Source organism: Gadus chalcogrammus, chromosome 2 (assembly GCF_026213295.1).
Source record: "Gadus chalcogrammus isolate NIFS_2021 chromosome 2, NIFS_Gcha_1.0, whole genome shotgun sequence".
NCBI classification, from domain to species: Eukaryota; Metazoa; Chordata; class Actinopteri; order Gadiformes; family Gadidae; genus Gadus; species Gadus chalcogrammus.
The window spans coordinates 10,313,531-10,336,404 of record NC_079413.1 but is presented as its reverse complement, the minus strand read 5'-3'; the positions used below and the strand labels follow the sequence as shown (position 1 = coordinate 10,336,404).

The 22,874-nt window shown below is 43.2% G+C and overlaps 2 protein-coding genes across 2 annotated transcripts in view; both read left to right on the top strand.

The window, feature by feature from the left end:
* The first annotated feature begins 3,432 nt into the window (after positions 1 to 3,432).
* On the top strand, positions 3,433 to 21,273 carry slc6a16a (solute carrier family 6 member 16a). The gene is made up of 12 exons (XM_056579880.1): positions 3,433 to 3,724; positions 9,955 to 10,183; positions 10,842 to 10,999; positions 12,437 to 12,563; positions 13,127 to 13,302; positions 13,492 to 13,602; positions 13,854 to 14,095; positions 14,585 to 14,765; positions 15,133 to 15,334; positions 18,170 to 18,329; positions 18,687 to 18,849; positions 19,250 to 21,273. The coding sequence occupies exons 1-12, from the start codon at positions 3,722 to 3,724 to the stop codon at positions 19,634 to 19,636; spliced, it is 2,139 nt and encodes a 712-aa protein (XP_056435855.1). The 5' UTR covers positions 3,433 to 3,721; the 3' UTR covers positions 19,637 to 21,273.
* Positions 21,274 to 21,451: 178 nt separating this feature from the next.
* slc17a7a (solute carrier family 17 member 7a) overlaps positions 21,452 to 22,874 on the top strand; it is a 19,974-nt gene continuing 18,551 nt past the window's right edge. Inside the window, exon 1 of the mRNA XM_056609070.1 lies at positions 21,452 to 21,677. Coding sequence (XP_056465045.1) covers positions 21,616 to 21,677 — 62 coding nt within the window. The 5' untranslated portion in view covers positions 21,452 to 21,615. The remainder of the gene's footprint in view (positions 21,678 to 22,874) is intronic.

The following is a 22,874-nucleotide window of genomic DNA, read 5'->3' as shown; positions in this document are numbered from 1 at the left end:
GCCTTGGAGCCGTTCGGACCTCAAAGATTTTGTTCTTGGAATCAACGCAAAGGATCCTGGCGTTGCCAATATTTCCGAGGGAAACATGCCGACATGTTTCTAAAGACTTTTATTTAAAAGTCGACTTAAATATAAGTTAAGTCTAGATTTTGGCAGATCTTTGAGCCTACTATTGTAATATTTTGGATAGTGAGAACATATATTTTATACTGTGCACAATGAGATAGCTGCCTACACCATAACAATATTGAACAATTAATAAAGGTCCCATGGCATGCTACTTTATGGATGCTTTAATATAGATATTAGTAGGCCCCAAACACAGTATTTGAAGACGTTCCCGAAATTCAGCCGTGGTGCAGAATTACAGCCAGCCACTACGAGCGATTCGCACATTGAGCTTTCCCCAAAAACGCCGTTTCGGTGTCTGTAGCTTTAATGCAAATGAGGAGGAGAGAGGCGGGTCAAGAAGGAGGGTGGGGGTGTGGCCCTGAGCAGGTTGCAGTCACGGTAACATGCGCTCTGTTTACAGTGGATGCAACGCAGTGGCGAAGCGCACACAACCTTTAGCAGGGTTCTGTAAATATTCTACAAGACACGGGAGTCCTGGAGCTCTATATCTAAATAATATCATATTATACATAGATATCAAAATCATATAATATATATTATCACGGCCAAAAGCTGTGTGAACCACCAGACGATATTATGAATCTCAAACGACTCCGTCGGGTTCTCCGACGTCTCTGATTGTTCCACGTCCACATCAATCTGAAGTAGACTGAACCACGACATGGAGGAGAAAGCGATTGTTGCCCGCGATTGTTGACCACGGTTGTCTGCCGCCGGAGCCTCGCTGCAGAGGGAGTGGTCAGCGCCAGGCACCTCCGCATCCTGCAGCGCCGAGGCGGTGGTCCCTCGGCAGCGGGAAGCGGGGCTCAAGCGGGAGACATTCGCCGCCAACAATTCCTTTCTCCTCCATGTTGTGGTTCATGTAGGCTACTTCAGGGACTCAAAGCCATAGTCACTTTCCCCCAATTCCTTCTCAACCATGGCTGAGATAACCCCCACTATGAGTCTAGTTGTGGAAACACCAGAGACGAGTCCGACGCGTTATGCGCAATAACACCAACAGCAGAACGGTTATCCAAATAACAAGGAAGTGTACAACACTTGCGTTACAGTCCTGGAGTTCTATAATATCATATAATACATAGATATCTATAATGCATATGATCACGGCCAAAAGCTGTTTGCGCCTCCAGACGATATTATGAATCACAAACTACTTTGTCGGGTTCTCCGACGTCTCTGGGTCTTCCATTTCCACATCAATCTGAAGTAGACTGAACCGCGCGCTGCCCGCTGCCGGCTGCCCGCTGCCCGCTGCCGGCTGCCCGCTGCCCGCTGCCCGCTGCCGGCTGCCGGCTGCCCGCTGCGGCAAGCAGCATGTCGCAGATCATGTACTTCAGGGAGTCAAAGCCAAAGTTCCTCTCCCCCAATTTCTTCTCAACCATGGCTGAGATAACCCCAACTACAGTCTCGTTGTGGAAACACAAGAGACGTCATAGAACCGACGTGTTATGCGCCATAACACCAACAGCAAAGACTTGAGTTACAGTGTGTGTAATCACACTGTGAGAAAGAGGTATTGAACCCCGAACTCACATGCGGGATGCGACGCAGCCAAGGAGTGAACTTTTGGAAGCAGGAGGAGGCTCAGAGAGTTTAAAGGTCCCATGACATGCCACCAGGTGTGGGTTGATTAGCCATTACAAGCCATTTTGGAAATCTGTCCCTTATGACATCACAGGTGGGCGTGTCCACCTGTGATGTCATAAGGATATGTGTGACGGTCGTCTCGTCACGCTAATAAAAACAAATAAACCGCTAATAAAAACAAATAAATCCAGACAAAAAGTGTTTTTTTTTTTTTTTTTGGAGCATTCACGTGTAGGCTAGTATATAGGCCTACCTAAACAATTATTCACCTCAGGCTCCGTGATTAGTGGGGAATTATATTCCCCACTATTCCCTTTGAATATATACTACAAGTGAACACTCCAAAAATAAACAAGATAACGTTTTTTTCTGGGATTTATTTGTTTTTATTAGCGGTTTATTTGTTTTTATTAGCGCGAGTTGGAGATCTCAAGGGATATTGCCCAATATCCCGGGATAGCAAACCAATCAAATTGTGCAATCTTAGGTGGTTCACGAAAATCAAATTGCCTACACACTGAAAGATAATCAAACAATAGTCACACCGCCGCACCCATACGACCAAACCCTTGTGTTAGATTAATTCAATTTTCTTCAATCACTTTTTTTAATTCTGAGCGACACTCGTCGTTATCTTATTGCTGAACTTCATTGAGGTTAAACATATTTTTGACACTTAAAAAGCTATCTCAATCGCCATTATTTATAAAATAATCACAAATATAAACAACAACATACATTACTCGTTGATCTTGAGGCTGGCTGTGAAGAGTGCGCCCTCTTGTGCATTGGTTCTGAAATTACATGGCGCCCAAAAATAAAATGTTTAAGTGGTTACAGAAAGGTAACGGAAAGTAGGGATGAACACAGTTACGCTCCTGGAGAGAGTGGATTTTTTCTCCCCCCAAATGAGCTAGATCGAAGATAACAAAAACTGTATTTATTAATTAAATGGTAGCATGTGGAAAGGCTTATAATAGCATTTCAACATTTCCATATAATATAATTGTCTTACGTTTCACTGAATATATTTACATTTCCACCAATAGGCCTATTATGTTCTACATTGTGACTATTCAATGTAATTGTTATGCATATTTACTTTTATTATATCGTATGTTTTGTGGTAGGCTATCTTGAATCTACTTTTTGTTCTTTTTCAGTGTTGATTTACGTCTACATCGCCCATAAAGCCCATTAAAACTCGAACATTGGAGAGAGAGAGAGAGAGAGAGAGAGAGAGAGAGAGAGAGAGAGAGAGAGAGAGAGAGAGAGAGAGAGAGAGAGAGAGAGAGAGAGAGAGAGAGAGAGAGAGAGAGAGAGAAAGAGGGGGGGGGGGAGAGGCAGAGGGAGAGGGAGCAGGAATTTAAGACAAGTTGTCCGGACCTGGAAAAAGTTTCCTTAGCTCAAGGCTATCCTGACCAAAACATCATTACACAATATAAAAGTATTACACTGTAGGCCTACATACACATTAACATTTGTATCATATTGTATTTATAGCCGACTTTCATAAATGAGCAGGGCTATTATCCTTGTTATTATTATATTGTTATTATTGCTACTTATATTAATTAATATACAGCATATAAAGTTTACAATTAATAAACATACTAATATGTTTTTGCAATGTATGCTCAATGAATATTTTTCATGCCAATCCACCCTTTCGAATCTTGAATCTCAAGAGAGGGACCGCTTTCTCGACCGCCCGTTGCTGTTGTAGAATGTAGAGGCAAGGCGGGGCGTAAAAGTTTTTGTTAGCGTTCTCTCCTCTCCATGTGCTAACTTCATGATTGGAGCGTGACTTGTGACAGCTGTGCGAACCTCCTTGACAGCAACATGTCTTGGGAACGAACAAAACAAACGTAGCCTTTGTTACAGTCCAAAATCGGTTTACGGTATTTAAAGCAAAAAGTAGCTACGCGTAGCGGAGGGGGCGAGGGAAGACCATATCTGAACACACTTTACTGGCACGCGTTTCCACAGCACTTGCAGCATGGTAAGTGAACCCCCGCTGCAACCCCTTTTCCAACAACTAGCCTACATCTCTTATCTTAACGGTCTGTAGGCCTACTGCCATTGTTCTACATTACTGGAGTTGTCTGCATAGAAACAAACACGCGCTACGACGCCGTTGAGCAGTACCGTGCACATCGGGGTGGTCTGCAATAATAAAAGTAAAGCAAACTTTTTTTAAGTGCAATACAGTGTGGCCTATTATATTCAGGGATGCACTGTTGGATTGGTTTCCCATTTTATAAATGCCGTTTCAGGAGGAAAAATGTGGTCCAAGCAACGTAAAATACCATCGTATTCAAGCTTTAGCGTTTGTTAGTCATAATTTAAGCACACAACATCCACATGCTGCATCATTTTAATCATGGATACACAATTAATGCATCCACGTGGGATACTTCATGGATATAAATGGTGGTTCAATCTTTCGAACTAATACAAATTTCATCTTATTCATTTATAATCATTATAACTAATATTTTCATCATAGATCCGTTTTGATAGATCCGTTTTAAGAATTCCCTAAAAAATGCTTAGACGTAATATTTCGAATTGTTATAATTTTTTTTGCCAAAAGGTGGCATTGGTGAACTGGATTGAAATGGGTTCAAAAAAGGAAACATTAGAAAAAACAAAAAAAGTTGCCTCGATTCCCTTGAGGAGCTTAGCTGAACAGCGTTCTTATTCAGTGACCTTGACTCCAGCGTTGACACCGTAATATCTTGATAACTAGAAATAAGTAAATATGTTCACTGTAACACTATAGGTCTACATGTCTCTCAAATAGATTTACCACACAAATTGCATGTGTAGGCTCTATTTTCGGAAAGATGATTTTGATCCACAGGTAACCATTACTGTTCTATTTATGTTTTCCTCTCCCCGTGCCAGGAAAAATATCTCCCTATCCATACATTTCAGAGCATATATATATATGCACGCGCACGCTTTTGGCAAAAGACGGACACACACACAGAGCAAACATTGTGCAATGTTAAACATGATGCGAATTTGTTGAGAAGTACATCCAAGCCAGGTGGAACAATGTGCTTGGATTTGCCACAACATGTGATGGAAAGAGCCTTGATAATCATTTGTACAGTCAACATACATAATACGAACCACCCACAAAGATCTCAGCCTCTAGTTCATTCCTCTTTACAATGGAGAGTATGCTGGACTTGAGGGGTGTTTACATCTCAAAATACCCTGCCAACTATTCATATGTTGTTATTATTACAGTCCCCAAGGTTAAACAACAGGGGGGGGGGGATTTTATCTACTGCTGTAGCACTCCTCTCTGAAATGTCCTAGGTGTTATCCCCAAAAATGTAACTTACCTCTAGACGTATTTGAGCAACAAGCATAACCCCTATCTGCCCCATAATGACACGTATCTGAATTCACTGCTAAATGACGATGGACAGCAAAATGGTAAATGTACTACCAACGTTGTATTGTCAACAGATGTTGACAATACTGTTCAGGCTGTTTCTGTCTTGAACTGTGCGGCTGTGAAACCAGCAGATGTAAAGAAAAGCGCAGGAGACTCTCAATAAAGATTGATAAAAACGACAAGGCGGGAGGTGTCCCACACCTCCCGCCCGTACATCATCTCTGTCTATTTTTACACTCACCGAACCACGACTAGGGAGTGCTTGTTGTAGAGTTTGTTCGACAGTTGTAAAACTGTGCGTGAACGTTATTGAACAGCAACATGCTAGAGGATTGCTTGACGTACTCAACGGTGTAATCCTATACCAACTTGTTTGAACATGTGACCCTAATTTGGTCCTGTCCGGCACAACTGGTATAGTGCATGGTTGGTTATGGTCCAGGTTATGGGGACCTCCCAAATGACTACCTGGATTTTGGGGGTGTCTTGAAGGAAAGGATCTTTATTTGGGTTATTTAGAGCACTTCCACTTTCATCAAAATGGATTTCAGAGACAAGTTGGTATGGAACAAGTTAGACACGTTACTCAATGACACCTACAGGAAAGGCTCAGACCCAGAGCCTATAGGACCCCCTTTAGCCACTAGACCATCCTGTACTAAATGGTCAGTGCTGGGAACCAACAGACAAGGAGATTGATGCGTGTCAGAAAGTGAAAGTGTTCTGTATCGCGTCGAGTTGCCATTGGGGATGCGATCGGTCAATCCTTGCGGTTTTCACTATGCATGGTAGGCATGTTCCCTCTGCAAGTTTTGGCCGATAAATAATGAAGAGGTTTTGGAGACTCTGCATCAGTGTCCTCCCAAGCTGGCTAGATTTTTCAACGGCCGTCCTTACGGCATTGCACATCTAAGTCTGAGTCTGTCAGAGTGGTATTCGTCCTGACATGATTCTTGATATGCATCGTCCATTTATTTTCTTTCTATTTTTTTTTTTGTTACTCCCATCCCCATGTTTATTCTGGGTCACAGAATACCTACTACTCATTCTCCTCCCAACACACATCCACCCATAATGAACATTAGCCATTCTCGTACGTATAGGGTCTTTATTCACAATAAAAGGTGGGAGTCGGAGCTTGTTAGTTGTGGTTGCTTTAGCATTAACAAGCTGAAAACCCTGCTAGTTGTCTTGGAAACTAAAGAGCGCTTGGGAAGTGTGGGAGAGTGTGTGGGTGGGTGGGATACGGTTTCCTGTCATGTGATCGACTGTCAGTACTATATCGACATCTTGGACTATAAATAGAATAGAGTAAGAAAATAGGAGTCAAAAAATGACATTTTGAACACATGGAGAAGACAGTTCATATGACCCTTGTCATATGAATTTTGATCCTTGAATTTAACCTCCATTTTACAGTCAGAATTGAATCACATATTACCAGAATGAGAGATATTAATTATTAAAATATTTAACCATTTGTGAAATGTTTTTTCTTTTCTATCAGTTTCTGTAACCGTGTGTCTGAAGGTGATCTAACCCTATTCGGGTAACACCACATTAGCACCACCCCCACCACCGACCAAGCGTAACCCAAACATCCCTTTTTGGAGAAGCCCCCCCTCCCCCATATCTCTCGCTCTAGCTCTCTCTTTCTTTAAGGGCTCCTGTGTGTGTGTGTGTGTGTGTGTGTGTGTGTGTGTGTGTGTGTGTGTGTGTGTGTGTGTGTGTGTGTGTGTGTGTGTGTGTGTGTGTGTGTGTGTGTGTGTGTGTGTGTGTGTGTGTGTGTGTGTGTGTGTGTGTGTGTTATCAGGCTCTCTCCCTGGGCCTGGAGGTTGGTCTCTGTACTTAGGCAAAGTCACAGACTTGGCTCAGACTTTTTCCACCTCCCTTTTGACCCGTGTCATGCCACGTATCTACACTGGTCCTATGCAATCATAGACCTATTTTCACCCCTAAGTTTGTTGACAGGTTTTGCTGCTAGTTAGATGAGCTTCTCCTCAGTTCCTGCCACATCATCCAGTAGGCACCCGCCCCTCTCCGGCCCCCATATGGAACATATCTCCTGTGTTTATTTATGAAATGGGAACGGCAATACGTCATGCCGTTACGTTTCACATGGGGTCTTTGGTAGGCTAGCATGAATAGAATATGATGCTGATTTACCCACAAAGAAAATAGACATTCTGAAACCCTCCCTTCCTGGCTCCCTTTGAGACATTTTCCCATAGCCTTAAGTAAACGTGTTTGTTTTTTTTCTTTTACATCCCCCACTGAGGCACATATAGAATGATCAGCTAAGGGTTAGTCTCACAGATCATAAGGATTTGGTAAGGGTAAATATCAGCAGGAAGGTGACCTCACTACTGCTTATCCTATCAGCAACATGGTGTACAATAACATGTTTCACGAGAGAAGCACAATGACTTGAATCAGACTTCTGAAGTCTGATTCAAGTCATTGTGCTTCATTGATGAAATGGACTCAACTGATTTTTATTTATTTTTTTACGTACTAGTGTGTAGTATATATTGCATATTGGAATCGTCTTGCAAGGCCACTGTGATAAGTCCAGGCATTTATTTAACAGAGCCGTTTTTGGCATCGGTTTTAATTTAAATTTCTATTAAAACAACCTAGTTTTGGTGGCCACTGATTTACCTGCTGATGACCCCAGCTCTTTAGTCTTTATTTGCCCACACAGTAGAGACAGAATTTATGTTGCATAGAGAGGAAATTAGACTTCCATCTTTTCCTTCAATGATTGAACAGGTGATGCCTATTTTCACACTGGGCTACGTGGCCAAGCAGGTGACCAATGACAGATGTTGCTGCTGAACGAAGCTATGGCGTTCTGGAATTTGAGGAAGAACAGACTACACACAACAGTATTTAGTTTATAGAGTTTATAAGCTGACTTTGAGATGTATATTAAAGATTATACATATTAGAGATTTCACCGGTGGAGACATGAATCTGTATTGAATGAGGGTTATATATGGAGTTGAATAGTAACTTTTTGGCGCTTGTGGATTTGAAGATGACAACTCCCACAACGCCAATCAGCGTTCACTCAATAATATAATATCATACAATATATAGGTATCTATATAATATAATATCACGGCCAAAAGCTGTCACCTCCAGATGATATTATGAATTAAAGTCTGCGTTGGGTTCACGGAGGTCTCTGGTACTTCCACAACAAGTAAAGACTTGTAGTGGGGGTTGTCTCGGCCAGAGTCCTGCAAGGGTTCGGGTACCCGAAGGGTGACCTGCACAATTTGGATGAAACGGGTGTAAAATAATACTGTGTTGAACACGGGTGCGCGCGGGTAAGACGCATGAACAGCGTGGGTCGGTCGCGGGTTTTACGATTGGGAGCGAGCCTTCTCCGGTGCTGGATATGTTATACAGAAGCGGAGTCAACTAAAACCGTCCACATTGGACGATGTGCACAGCAATCTAAAGCACCACGCCAAACACCAGATAGTGTAATTCAACGGTAGAGAGGGAATTGGGGGAAGGAACGCTGGGTTTGACTCTCTGAAATCCAGATGTACCGCGATTTCAGATTGATGTGGAAGGACCAGAAACGTCGGAGAACCCGACGCAGTCGTTTATTCATAATATTATGCAGAGGCACACACAACTTTCGGCTGTGATATTATATACTATATTATAGATGTCTATGTATTATATAATATAATTTAGATATAGAGCTCCAGGTCTCCCGCTGGAGCTCCCGGAGTGTTCTAGAATATCATGTAGAACAAGGCCAAGAGCTGTGTGCGCCCGATAATATTATGAATAAACGACTGCGTCTCTGGTACTACATCATTGCTTCTTTAGCGCTCGTGTTATCTATCGGTTACACGGTATCGCAAAATCCATACCGTAGCGCAAATTCTCTGTACCGGTGTACTATCTATATATCGTTTAAACCAGGGGTCTTCAACGTTTTCCCAGCCAAGGACCCCCAAACTGACGGAGAGATGGAGCGGGGACCCCCTACTTATGTATTGTATAAAATTGTGTTTCATATTAAACTATCCTTCTTCTTAATTGAAGGAGCAGGCAGAGAAAAGCTCTCCATCGGATCAAAAGTGTCCATGTAAACGCGGCTAATGTGTTGGATTCATGTTAATGTGTAGTTAAAGACATTTCGATTTGTGGAAACAATTGCGGTGGGAATATAAAAAAAATGTCTAATCAACAAAAACTTTCGCGACCCCCCTGCAGTACCTCCGCGGACCCCCTAGGGTTCGCGGACCCCCTGTTGAAGAGCCCTGGTTTAAACCATGCACCCCAAGGTCCCGACCACTGGCACTGATCTGTAATGTGCTTGTAGTTTTTTGATTTTACGTCATTTAAAGGAGGAAGTGATAGAGGTAGATACAGATCTCTCCCGTCTCAGGGGAAAATTAGGGAATGATGCAAGACCATTCAAAAATATGACTGGGTTTCTGACGATAGAAAGCTTAATGCAAATGGATGAGGTGTCCCTTTAATATCCCCTTTGTTTGACATTTTGCTAGCAAGATATTCGGTAGGTATTTAAATAATAAGTCCCTCTATTTGTGGTTATTTTATGTTTTCAGATTCTGTTTGCCTTCACTTTAATTAATAATAATCTCAGTACAATTCACTTTATTTCACTTAGTTTTTTTCTTGCATGTCCCATGTCCTTTTCACCCTCTTCTTAATGCTCCCCTAATTGATCTATGCATTGAATGAAAGAATCGGCATGATAACGAAGGGGAAAAACCAACCAAACCATACCAATCAAACCAAGCCTTCCTCTCGGTGCGTTCCAGGCAGAGAAGCCTCCGCTGCCCACCGACGACGCGGAGGAGAGCCACTGGTTGGACGAGGGCCAGGTGGAGACCCAGTTTGGGCCGGGGCAGGTGGCTGGTGGCGGGGCTGAGGGGCAGGACCGTCCAGCCTGGGACTCCAAGCTGCAGTACGTCCTGGCCCAGGTGGGCTTCAGCGTAGGCCTGGGGAACGTCTGGAGGTTCCCTTACCTGTGTCACCAGAATGGAGGAGGTGTGCAGTTTTATTTCTTGAAATTGTTTTTCTTTAATTGAATCCCCTTTTTTTTTAAAAAAGCCTTTGAGCCCACTGTTTCTGGAATTTGAACACTGAGTTTATAAATCATATGTTTTGGGTTGAGAGTTCTCGGAAAGAGGAGGGCGTGTCATCCCCATGGTTACAACCTTTAGCACTGTTAACTTGTGTATGAGCGTTATAAAGAGCGATGTTGTGTAAGAAATACGCCGCACACCGTAGCGATGTACTGTAAGTATCCGGGAATCCTATCCCTCCCTCGGACGCAAACATTAAATACATTGCTGCTCAGACGGTGCTTCACCATCAACCAACACCAATCGTTAAACTACAAGTGCCTCTTGGACGCCGCGATCAACCACTGCCTGCAGACCTCCAGATGTCCGCACTTCCGCATAGATGGCGACGTTGACGATCATATAAGACAAATTACAATGTTTAAATGAAAGAAAAACTATTTTGAGTTTACTGGCATTTTCTCTTTAAGACTCTCTTTAAGTTATGTGAGCATAAGAATATCCTCTTTGGTGGATGCTTTTATCCTCCAATTTTCTTTTCTTCTTCAGGTCAGAATGATGGGTTTGTAAACAGGACCTCAGTGTTTCAGCCTCCACCCTGTATTGTGTGTTTTCTGCAGGGGCGTTCATGGTGCTGTACGTGATTCTGCTGGTGGTGATTGGCGTTCCCCTCTTCTTCATGGAGCTTGCGGCGGGCCAGTGCATCCGGCAGGGCAGCATCGGTGTGTGGAAGCACATCTCCCCCAAGCTGGCGGGCATCGGATACTCCAGCTGCTTGGTGAGAGCTTCAAGTCCGTTGGTGCATTCCTTCATTCGAGGCCCCGACCACGCTACTCGTGTCTCCGTTCTATCCTACCTGGGCCTTCCCCCCGCAGGTCAAGTCAAGTTTATTTGTATAGTACATTTCATATGGTATACACAGACTCAATGCGCTTTTAGACCTTCTTCTATTGGCCAAACTGGATACAGGCAGCATTGGTAGTGTGTAGCTGTTGGTGTCACCGGTGAACGGAAAATATTTCAAAAGAAGTTATCTTTAGGTGTGTGTGTGTGTGTGTGACCATGTGGTGTAATGATTTATGTGTTCTGGAACTCGTGTTATGCAACAGGCAAAACTAAAATGAGCCGAACAGAACTCCCACGTGGCTTGGTAACACGAGAAACAACAATATTATCACTATCAACTGACTGCCATAGTTTTGACAATTGTATTTTGTGTTTTTTCAATAAATAGAATCGGATTGTGTTTTAGACCAAATCATAGAGAAATGTACTACTAATAGCTTCTCAAACCAAACGGTTGTCAGCTAGGTCTTAAAGCTGATATTTCACACTACCGTCACACCTCAGAAAGTGGTGAACATTTGTAAATGTGACTAGTGGTGACCCAGCCCTCCAAGTTGCCTGGATGCCTACATCTCCCATTACAAGACAGTTTCTATATCCACTGGGTCCATTCAACCTGGGATCCTTTAACCTGGCCTAGGTTAAATTCCCCAGTGTATGCAGCCTACCCGTTTCGGTCCTTATAACAAGAAGCCAATATACTACTGTAGTAAATACTACACTAACTGCTTCAGCTCTGTCCGTAGTAAATACTGTTTATCCTCCTTGAGTAGTTAATACTATACCTACTGTTTCTCCTCCTTCAGTAGTAAAGGCTATGTCACGTTAAAATTGTACCGGGGGCGAAAATTGTACCGGCCTACGTCATCGTTTGTTTACATCCTGACAACCTGCCCGGCAACAGACGACGCGATGCAGAAAACATGTTTCCAAACGACGAAATAACATAATACAGATAGCGATTTGCAGATAGCGATAGATCGCTATCTGCAAATTTTTTTATTGTTTCGATTAAACAATTAAATACAATACAAATATAAAGTAAAAACAAGTGTTATTGCTATCTATCATAATACAGATAGCGATCCGCTATCTGTATTATGTTATTTCGTCGTTTGGAAACATGTTTTCTGCATCGCGTCGTTTGTTGCCGGGCAGGTTGTCAGGTTGTCAGGATGTAAACGAACGATGACGTAGGCCGGTACAATTTTCGCCCCCGGTACAATTTTAACGTGACAGCTATACTAAATGATTGTCCTCTTTCAGAAGTAAACACTATCCAGCTGTTCCTCCTCCTTTAGTAGTAAATACTATATTGTTTGTCCGACTTCAGCAATAAATGCTTTACTAACCGTTTGTCGTCTCTCAGGTGTGTTTCTACGTGGCGCTCTACTACAATGTCATCATTGCATGGAGCCTCTTCTACATGGGAAACTCTTTCCAGTACCCCCTGCCGTGGGAACAGTGTCCCATCGACACTGCTACCAACAACACAGGTGTGTGTGTGTGTGTGTGTGTGTGTGTGTGTGTGTGTGTGTGTGTGTGTGTGTGTGTGTGTGTGTGTGTGTGTGTGTGTGTGTGTGTGTGTGTGTGTGTGTGTGTGTGTGTGTGTTTTACATTTTAGAGTTTGTTGTTTGGGCTACGGCTTTCGAACGAAACGTAGATAAAACAAAATTCTCTATGAGACACTGGCACTCGGTAGGCCTAGCCCTAAAATCTATGAACTGATCATTTGCAGTTTCACTGCCACTGGCTGACCACTGAAAAGGAGGACGTTGTGTAAGAGGACTAATTGCGTTCTGTAAAGTTTTTTGTTCTAGTTTCCCAGGGGAAGCACCCTCCCCCATACTTTAATGATCTTGCTCATCCAATCCAAAATGAAGGTGGCCGCTATTTTCAAATAAAGTAAATGTTTTATTTTTTTGCTTGGTGTTATGGCATCACTGCTTCTTATTATACACACTACAAAGTATCAGATATCTGATACCACTTCCTCTGTTCCTGACTTAACATAACCCCCCCTCCTCCCCCTCCTCTTCTCTTCTTACCATGTGACCAGTTAAGGAATGTGAGGGCAGCTCCCCTACGTCCTATTTCTGGTTCCGAAAGGCCCTTGACATCACCAACTCCATAGACGAATCAGCGGGGTTCAACCCCATCATGACAGGCTGCCTATTGGCTGCTTGGGCCATCGTTGCCCTTGGGATGATCAAAGGAATCAAGTCCTCGGCCAGGGTAAAACCTTGTCAATTATTATTCATTACTATTCATATCACAATGTACATTTTTTATAATGTGTATTGTCAAATGAAATTATGCTTTTTATTTTCTATGCTTATAATTTTCTAGTTTTTTTCCACTACATCATGTGCATAGATGCCAGAACGTTAGACCTGATTGACACATACTGTTTGTGCTCTCCAGGTGATGTACTTTTCGTCCATCTTCCCGTATGTGGTGCTCATCATCTTCCTCGTGCGAGGTTTGATGCTGGATGGGGCGATGGAGGGGATCGCGTACATGTTCTACCCAAAAGTAAACACTCAGTTTCATCATAAAAGAGATATATATATATATATATATATATATATATATATTGATGGATCGATTTTTTTTAATGGTTACCTGTATTATTTCAAAATAACTAATCATCCATAGATAATTGATCGTCAATCTCAACAAGCCAGAAAAACCCAAGTTAAAGTATACAACTCCTTTTTTACACCATCGACTCCTCTACCCCCTCTCTCTCCCCCCTCCCTTCCCCCTCCCCTGTCTACGCCCAGGTGGAGACCTGGGGGGAGGTGCAGGTGTGGCGGCAGGCGGCCACGCAGGTGTTCTTCGCGCTGGGCCTGGGCTACGGCTCCGTCATTGCCTACTCCTCCTACAACCCCGTCAACAACAACTGCCACCGGGACGCGCTCATGGTGTCCGGCATCAACTTCATGACGTCCGTGCTGGCCTCGCTGGTTGTCTTTGTGGTGCTCGGCTTCCGCGCCAAGAACATCACGCTGCGTTGCGTGGCAGAGTGGGTGTTCTTTCTCTTTGTGTTTGTTTAGCTTGTTTGTTTGTTTATGGGGGGGGGGGGTTGTGTGTGTGTGTGTGTGTGTGTGTGTGTGTGTGTGTGTGTGTGTGTGTGTGTGTGTGTGTGTGTGTGTGTGTGTGTGTGTGTGTGTGTGTGTGTGTGTGTGTGTGTGTGTGTGTGTGTGTCATCCGATCTGTTCCACATTTCAGGAAACAGGGGACAGATGGAAGCACAGACGTGTGTGTCGTGTTTGCTAATGTGGTCGGAATTTTGTGCTCTCCCCAATCGTTGGCAGTACAAGTTGGCTACTGGATTTCTCTCGGACTCTTCTGTACTAATGTGACACCAATTTGTGTGCGTCTGCACACGTCTACCTTGTAGTGCTGCTACTGATCTAAACGTTAAATTATTGCCAGCAATGCATAATTGGTGCTGGATATTATCAGGTTATGATGGCGTACGTTGCGTCAACGTAACTCTGGTGTCCTTCAGTAACCTGGGCCTCCTGGGTGAGGAGGCATCCCATTGGTCGGAGCAGCCGTGGTGGCCCCAGTTCAACGTGAGCGGCCCGAGCTCCGTGTCCATCGGTGAATACCAAGAGTGGTTCTCGCACTACGGCTCCCTGGCGGGTCCAAACATCACCGATTGCGATCTGGACAAGGAGATGAATAAGGTAATTCTGAAATCCAGTGGTTGCTCACTTTTGAAAGTGAGAACACCTAAGCTTGAACAAATCCTCACCAAAAAGTTTATTGTAGAATTTATATCCATACTATGTATAACTGTAGCTGTACACTTAACAATACAACTCTCCAATATTATTTTTCTGTTACTGTAATTATATAGCTACACTAGCTACTGTTACAACTATAGTAATTATTATGTATATTAATATTATAGTTGTTCAATATTATTGAATGAACTACCTACGACATCCCGTGTCCACTTATATTCACACCAGCCACACACTGTACACCTTTATCCTCCTGCTCCTCCACCTCCTCCTTCTCTTCCTCCTTTGCCTCGCCCACCTCTCCCAGGGTGTGGAGGGGACAGGGCTGGCATTCATAGCCTTCACCGAGGCCATGGCTCTGTTCCCCGCCAGCCCCTTCTGGTCCACGCTGTTCTTCCTCATGCTGCTCAACCTGGGCCTCAGCACCATGTTTGGCACCATGCAGGGCATCCTCACCCCCCTCATGGACAACTTCAGCCTGCTGGGGCGACACCGCACTGTTCTCACCGGTAGGATGGCAGTGGTGTCATTTAGTTCATTTATTATTATTATTAATAATGACAAAGTGTGTGTGTTTTATTAGTGTTCATTTTGTTTTGATTTGTAGCTGCTTCTTTATATAATGTTGTACGGTTATAACTTAAAGGGATAATTCACCGGTGGAGATAGGAAGGTTATATGAAGTAAATAATACTCTGTATTTTAAATATTAAAAACCCAAATTGAAATAGGTTCATCCTAGCCTGAGAAAAGGCAGAAAATGTCTCTCTGGCTCAAAAGTAAGAAATCCTCCAACTCCCACAGTGCATTGCGCTCGCTGCACAGCCCGCCTGTTTCAGTTTGGAGGGGGAAAGACCCATGGTCCTAGCGCGAGTGGTAGTGCGAGCAAACTTTGTGTTAACATATCCCCGTGATACATTGACTAGTTTAGACTTCTGCCCTCGTTTTTTCAAATGCATCATTTTAATATTACTGTACAGCATGAAAACATATGCTAATTACAGTAGCTCAGCATATCAAATATGTCAACTCAACTTTTTCTCACCCAGTTGAAATAAGTGTTTATCTTATACAGTAGGCCAAATCACAAATCACAACAACCAACATGAATTTGATGTTTTATTCATGAAAAAATATGAACTATTTACAAAAATAAAACGTGCAGGGTGCGTTTTGCTAGAGTCAAAATAGTCACAGCTCATCTCTTAAGCATCTACTGTCTCCTGGTAGCCGCGGTACTGCCCATCTTGTGCTGGGTAATTAGCTCTGATGGCCTGGACAACACAGGAAGCCGATACTGTCTAAGAAAGAAAGAGAACAACATTAGCAAAGCATGATAAATTATGCCTTCAGTAGCTTATTTACAAGGACTTCAATCTAAAGTAACGTTGCCTATGCTCTGCCAATAAGATCGGCTACTTTCGGATAACTACATTGTCACGTTCCCCGGGACTAAAACCTATTGTAGGCAATGTGTTAGTAAAAAAACAAACACTTACTCTATGGTCAGAAGTCGCTTTCTCCAGCGGGCTTTGGCTGGTGTTTCCATTTCACTTTCTGGGTCTGGAAATATGTATCCAATACCCAACTGTTCAGATGAGGCGTAAAGCCTGGGTGAGAGGTTACACACATGGCCCCGTTCTCACCAGATTCTGATACTGGCTGAAGTATCCCTTTAAGTACTTGTACATATTTAGTTACCAACTAAATCACATTTCCAAAAAGCACAGTTAAAAAAAATTGATAAAAAAAAACCTCGCTCTAAGCCTACTGTATGAAAGCATTGGGATTGGTAGTTTATTTGGGGACGTCAGCCCTAAGAATAACACTGACGACAATCAAGGTCTGCCAGTCACTATCTTCAGCATCATTCATCCAGTCCTGCCAGACCCTCCTGGCACTAGGCTTCACAGATCATAGCAATCCTGCGTGTTCTGTCCCATCCCAATCGGTCAAATCACATGACTGCTTTACTTTGGGAATCTTGCATTTCTTGGAAAGTAAGATAGTCTCTAAATGCCTACATGGCTTGTCTTTCAGTTGCTCTGTACACAAAAGAATATATGTAAGAAGGGTTTAACCACATGGAGGAATCTTAAGAGAAATTCCCCAAGGATTAAAATTCCCTGTTGGGAAGAGATTTGACGATTGTAATCCGATGCCGACACACGTGGCCGGATTTATCTGAGCTAGGAAGAATGATGAATAACAAGATGCAGTCACACAAGTCAATACTTTTGAGCACTAGCATTACTAAAGTCCAACTGCTTTTACTAATTTCCTTTAATCTAAGCTGTTTTGATAATCACTTTATGAACTTGTTAACAAAATGGAATTATAAATAATGATTCTCCATGTGTAATATTTCATACTTAAAAGTCCCATGGCATGATAATCTCACTTTATGAGGTTTTCTAACATTAGAATGAGTTACCCTAGCCTGCCTATCGTCCCCCAGTGGCTTAAACTTGCGTTTGGTGTGAAACGAGCACTAGGTATCCTGCTCGCCTTTGGAAAAAATGGAAGCTCAGGCGAGCTGATTTGGAATGTGGCCCGATATGTCGTCACAAGGGGCCAAGCTACCTCCCCTTTCTGTGCCTTGCCCGCCCAGAGAATTCATAATATCGTCTGGAGGCGCACACAGCTTTTGACCGTGATAATATATATTATATGATATAGATATCTATTTATAATATGATATCATTGAGACATAGAGCTCCAGGACGCCCGCCGGAGCACCCAGAGTGTTTACAGAACACGGCCAAAGGCTGTGTGTGCTTCGCCATTGCGATACATCCACTGTAAACAGAGTGCATGGTACCATGGCAGCAAGCTGCTCGGGGCCACACCCCCACCCTCCTCCTTGACCCGCCTCTCTCCTCCTCATTTGCATTAAAGCTACAGACACCGAAACGGCACGTTTGGCGAAAGCTCAATGTGCGACTCGCTCATAGTGGCTGTAATTCTGCACCACAGCTGAATTTCGGGAACGTCTTCAAATACTGTGTTAGGGGTCCGACTAATCTATATTAAAGCATCCATAAAGTAGCATGTCATGTGACCTTTAAGATAACCTGGGTATGTCTGTTGTCAAAGCTGATCGATAGTGATATCATAATGTTATCTGTTATGTTATGTTAACTCAGAAATCCTACAAATAGTGAACAAATATTGTGCTTTTTTAACTCTGAAGGTCTCCCTACTACTAAATGTGCAATCACTCTTACTCAATCTTGCACATTACAAATTGAACGTGACTATTGAACATCAATTAGCAATTATAAAGCCATCCCAACGTTTTCTTTAACCATGTCTTTTGCCCTCTTTCTTGCTCTTTGCTTTAGTCTCTAGCTGTGCTTTGGGCTTCCTGATTGGCTTGCTGTTCACTCAGCGTTCAGGGAACTACTTTGTGACGATGTTCGATGATTACTCCGCCACCTTGCCGCTTATCATCGTGGTGGTGTTTGAGACGTACAGCGTATCCTGGGTTTACGGAGCAGACCGGTGAGAGAAAAAAACTAGTTTGAACCTTAATTTAGTCAGTGACTCAAAAGTATGGCAGTTGATGCGCTTTAGCGTATCCCACCTGCTGATAATTGATTTTTAATGGCAGGGCACATTCATGTTTATAACATGAGTCGGCTCATCTCATTTTACAGTCAAGTTACACTCTCATTAAAAATTAGAAACAATCCTTCACCAGGTTGATGATATTGGCAGGTTACAGCGACTTGACTAATGACAAGGAAGTTTGAGCAAAATACCTTGCAGGCTGTCTGATTTTGTCCCTTTATACTACATGAGGAATACATGCAAGAAGACTCATGTTTATATACTTCTCATAACTACCATTTTCTCCAGTTTCTTGGATGACATTGAAGTAATGCTGAAATGGCGCCCCCCGGTGGTGTACAAGTACCTGTGGAAGTACGTCTGTCTGCTGGCCATGGTGGGGCTGCTGGTGGCCAGTATTCTGCGCATGTTCTTCAAATGGCCCACGTACACCGCCTGGAATGAGAACACGGTAAGACGTCTGCTCACGAGATTATCTGTGCTCACAAAGTATTTATTTACCTCTTTATATCTTCTTCTGACAAATGCAAGTCCCTTTGGATAAAATAATCTGTTTTAATTTCACGGCCTAATTAACTAGTTTAAAATTATAAACATTATCAAAACATAATAAATTGGAATCCATTACTGCGATCTATTTGATTTCCGACCTAACCGCACCAATTTCCTCCCACCACCAACCCCTCCTCTCTCACCCCAATCCCCCCCCACCCCCCTCACAAACCCCTCCCATGTCCTCCACCAACCATCACCATCACCAACACAACTACCCCCACTGCCACCATGACCTCAACATCGCTCCAACCATCACCCAAACCACCACATCCATCATCGCGACCGCCCGTCTGCAGGCCTCGGAGGACAGCCTCAAGTACCCGGGCTGGGCGCTGGCCATGATCACCGTGCTCATAATCATCCCCACCCTGCCCGTACCCATCGGCTACGTTTACTCCACTCTGCGTAGCCGCGGCGCTTCCCGCCTCCGGCCCCAAGACGCGGCGGTTGCCGGCTGCGTGGCCATAGTCGGCCAGGATGGGCACCGTGAGATGTACACCAAGTGCAGCTCCATGGAGCGTCTGGACGCGGAGGAGGAGGAGGACGATGAGAAGCAGAGGGGCGTAGCAGCTTGCTCTAGGGTGGGGTTCTTGTCTGGCCGTAGTGAGGAGCACTACCAACTCCTCCCCCAGCGGGCAGAGCTGGAGCTGGAGGAGGAGCAGGAGGAGGACACGGTGGTGTGACTGGTTCAGGAAACAGGAAGTAGTTGCTGAGTGTTGACACGAAGACTGAATTTCATCCAAATGGATGGCCGCGGATGGTTATCTGTAACTCCTCACATGAGAGAGACTAAGCTGTATTATTTGTTGTCATTTTTGTTTTAGCAGTACTTTGAACGTTTGAAACACCTCAGCACTGGAGGTTCAGGTTGGGAGGAGTAGCTAAGTGGGTTTAGGTCTAGCCAGCCTTTTGCAGATGGGCCAAATGCTCATGCCATCCTCTGCTTCACTCTCAACGGCTAGCACAGGGGAGGGACCTTTATCTACTGCCTCATCTCTGGAATTCAATGCAATTATTGACACATCGTAAGTGTTCACATTTTCATGAATGTAGGGCTGCACTCCCAAGTGGCTGATATGGCCTGATGTTTGCACACCTGTCCCACCTCAGCAGCAGGTGCAGTGGGGAACCAGTTGGACCAGTTGAAGTGGTCCACAATCTCCACTCAGCATTGGAACAATCAAGTGCTTTTAGATCATTTACCAAGAGATTATTTTAGCAAAATGTAAGTCCTGTCTATGTGCTTATTTCTGTCAGGGGTCATTTGAGAATGTAAGCTGCATATTGGGGATAAAGAGTGGAAGAGATGTAACAAACTCTGATAGTCTGCAGAGAGACTGTACACGAAACACTGTCAAGATGCTGTACAACACAATGATTGTGAATATCATACAATAATCCAAAGATTATTGACTGTTTTCTACATTAGAAAGTTTACTTAGCCGGCTTCAACTTCTGGAGCGGCTCTTAGACAGTTTCTTCCATCTGTAACAATCCTTTTTTTTTTTTTTAAGTCGATTGTATATAGTTTGGATGTGATCTGGGGTGATCTTGAAACTGAAATCCCTTTCGTTGGCGACCGAATTGTCCTCATTATAACATCATTTTATCAAATAATAGAGTGGAAGCCCCATTTTAACAATATATGTATAATCCTGATGGAACTACCAAACCTTCACCCAGTCCATGTAATAAACATCCATGGTGAAAATGTCTCTTTATATAAGTTAACTGCTGAATCAGAAACTTGAATAATAAGAGCGTAACAAATGTTTCTGGGGAAATGGAGCACGGCGGGCAAGATGTGCTGAAGTAGACCCATTACTTTTACTGCCTATGAATGTGATAATGTAGAATAACTACCCACAAGACATGACTGTCTTTACCCTCATGGTCTTCAAGCCAGCTTCCTGATGTTGATCTGATTGTAGATTAGCCTATCTTTCATATTAACACTTGTGTTTTTCTTCTATGATATTTCTATAGATGGGTTGGGACCGTTTTATTTCTAGGTTCAACGTTTAAAACCATGTGCATTTTAGATGTAGGCTACTCTATTTCTTGAGCTCGTATAGAGAAATGACAAGGATGCATTGGTTACTAACCCTACTAAACCGACCCTCTAGATGGCAACGCACGACTTGGCTAGACGACTAGAGGAAATCCATACGATTATCCCACTACCGCTTTCCCCCTACTCTCATTGGAGAGCGTGGAGAAAGAGAAAACATGACCTCTGATAAGGGGTCGTTCACTAAACTTTCACTAAACGGAACTTCGACATGCCTCTTGTATTTATCAATAAAATGACAAAAAACAATGTAAATGGCGTTCTCTCTCTATGAAAAAAAAATACATTCTTAGGCCGCATACTCTAAATAATAACGTTGAAATGACCGTCATTACCAAAGTAAGGCAGCACCAGAATTAAACGCTCCGTCAGACTGCGAGTTCAGTTTCAGTTGGAAGGGTTAGACTGTCGTCTATCTCAGTGGATCTGCGTTAGCGTGCAGATGGAGTGTGCACGGTTGTGGAGAGGGTAGGAAAGGGATGGGATGAGTGTGATCGAGAGGGAGGAAAGAGAAAAGGGCTGGGCGCGTTCAAGCGGGATAAGGGCGCGCGCAGGACCACAGCACACCGGCCGGGTCAACGAGCTGCAAGGATGGAGATCCGACCAGATAGGTTTAAGGCGGTGGCGGGAAAAACGCTTGGGAAAATACACAGGTAGGCACTTACATTTGTTTATTTTAATGGCAGAACTAATTTTGTTTTAATTGTCAAGGGATTAACTTACTCAGAGAAATGCTGGACCCCAATTCGCCATCTATCCTCGACATTATGTCCCTATTGAGCAACTTTCTGTTACACCTGAAGTTTTGGCGTATGTTTATACCGATTGTTTTAACGACATACATATGTTTTATGTTTATAGATCCTATAGGATTTGGAATCGCGTGAAATGCACTCAAGCGCACCTGTCTTGGGGTTATCGCTTTTCAAAAGGCAAACAATGAGAAATCTGGTATAGCACGTTGTAGTTTAAGTAGTCTGTTAAAATATAATGCTTAAATCGTTTCTTGTCAATTCAATTCAAAAGCTTTATTTTTGGGGGTTGTTAGAGATACTCTTGTTTAATTGTCCGTAAATAGGATCGTTCTGGTTAATTTTGGCATTGCAACATATTTAAGAATACATTTACGATATTATGATTAGAATGAAAAGAAAGGGAACTCGAGGCCGTTTTTTTTGTATAATTCTGTGTTAAAACCTAGGTGTGGTTACGTAATTTGTCCGTGCGTAATTTGTGCGTCCTGCGCGCCTGAACGGGATGGCCATATGGAACCACACAAAGAGGGGATAATCCATTATATGTTGAAAGTATTTACTAAAATAATAATGACATTTATAAAATGAATATAGACCTACAAGTAGTTATTTAGTTGTATTCTTTATTAGAGGCACTAAACATTGGCTATGAAAGAAACAGCTATCAAATCGTGTTTAAGTGTTGTTCACCAGCACAAAAGGGCAATTATTTGTTTTTTTCAATTCTCACAGGAGGACCAATAAACAAAGTTTTTTTTTTCACTTCAAATCTGTCACCACTAGCTCCCAATATCCAGTGGTCTGTTTCCCATGAACACTAAACTGCAAACAGAAGAATTTTAAGACAATGCTCACATGTAATAATTGCTGCTTTAAGCTTGCACATTGGATTTGAGGTAGCAACCAAATGTATAAATCCCTTCCTGAAATAGCCTGTTTTTCAGTCCAGCTGTCGGACCATACAAATCCCTCAACACCCCCCCCCCCTCCCCCCAACCCATTCCCAAGTCATGTCACTTCCTGTCCCTCGCACGCACCCTCAAACTCTCCCCAGCCAACATCCAGCATCTGTCTCTGTCTATACCTCTGTCCATA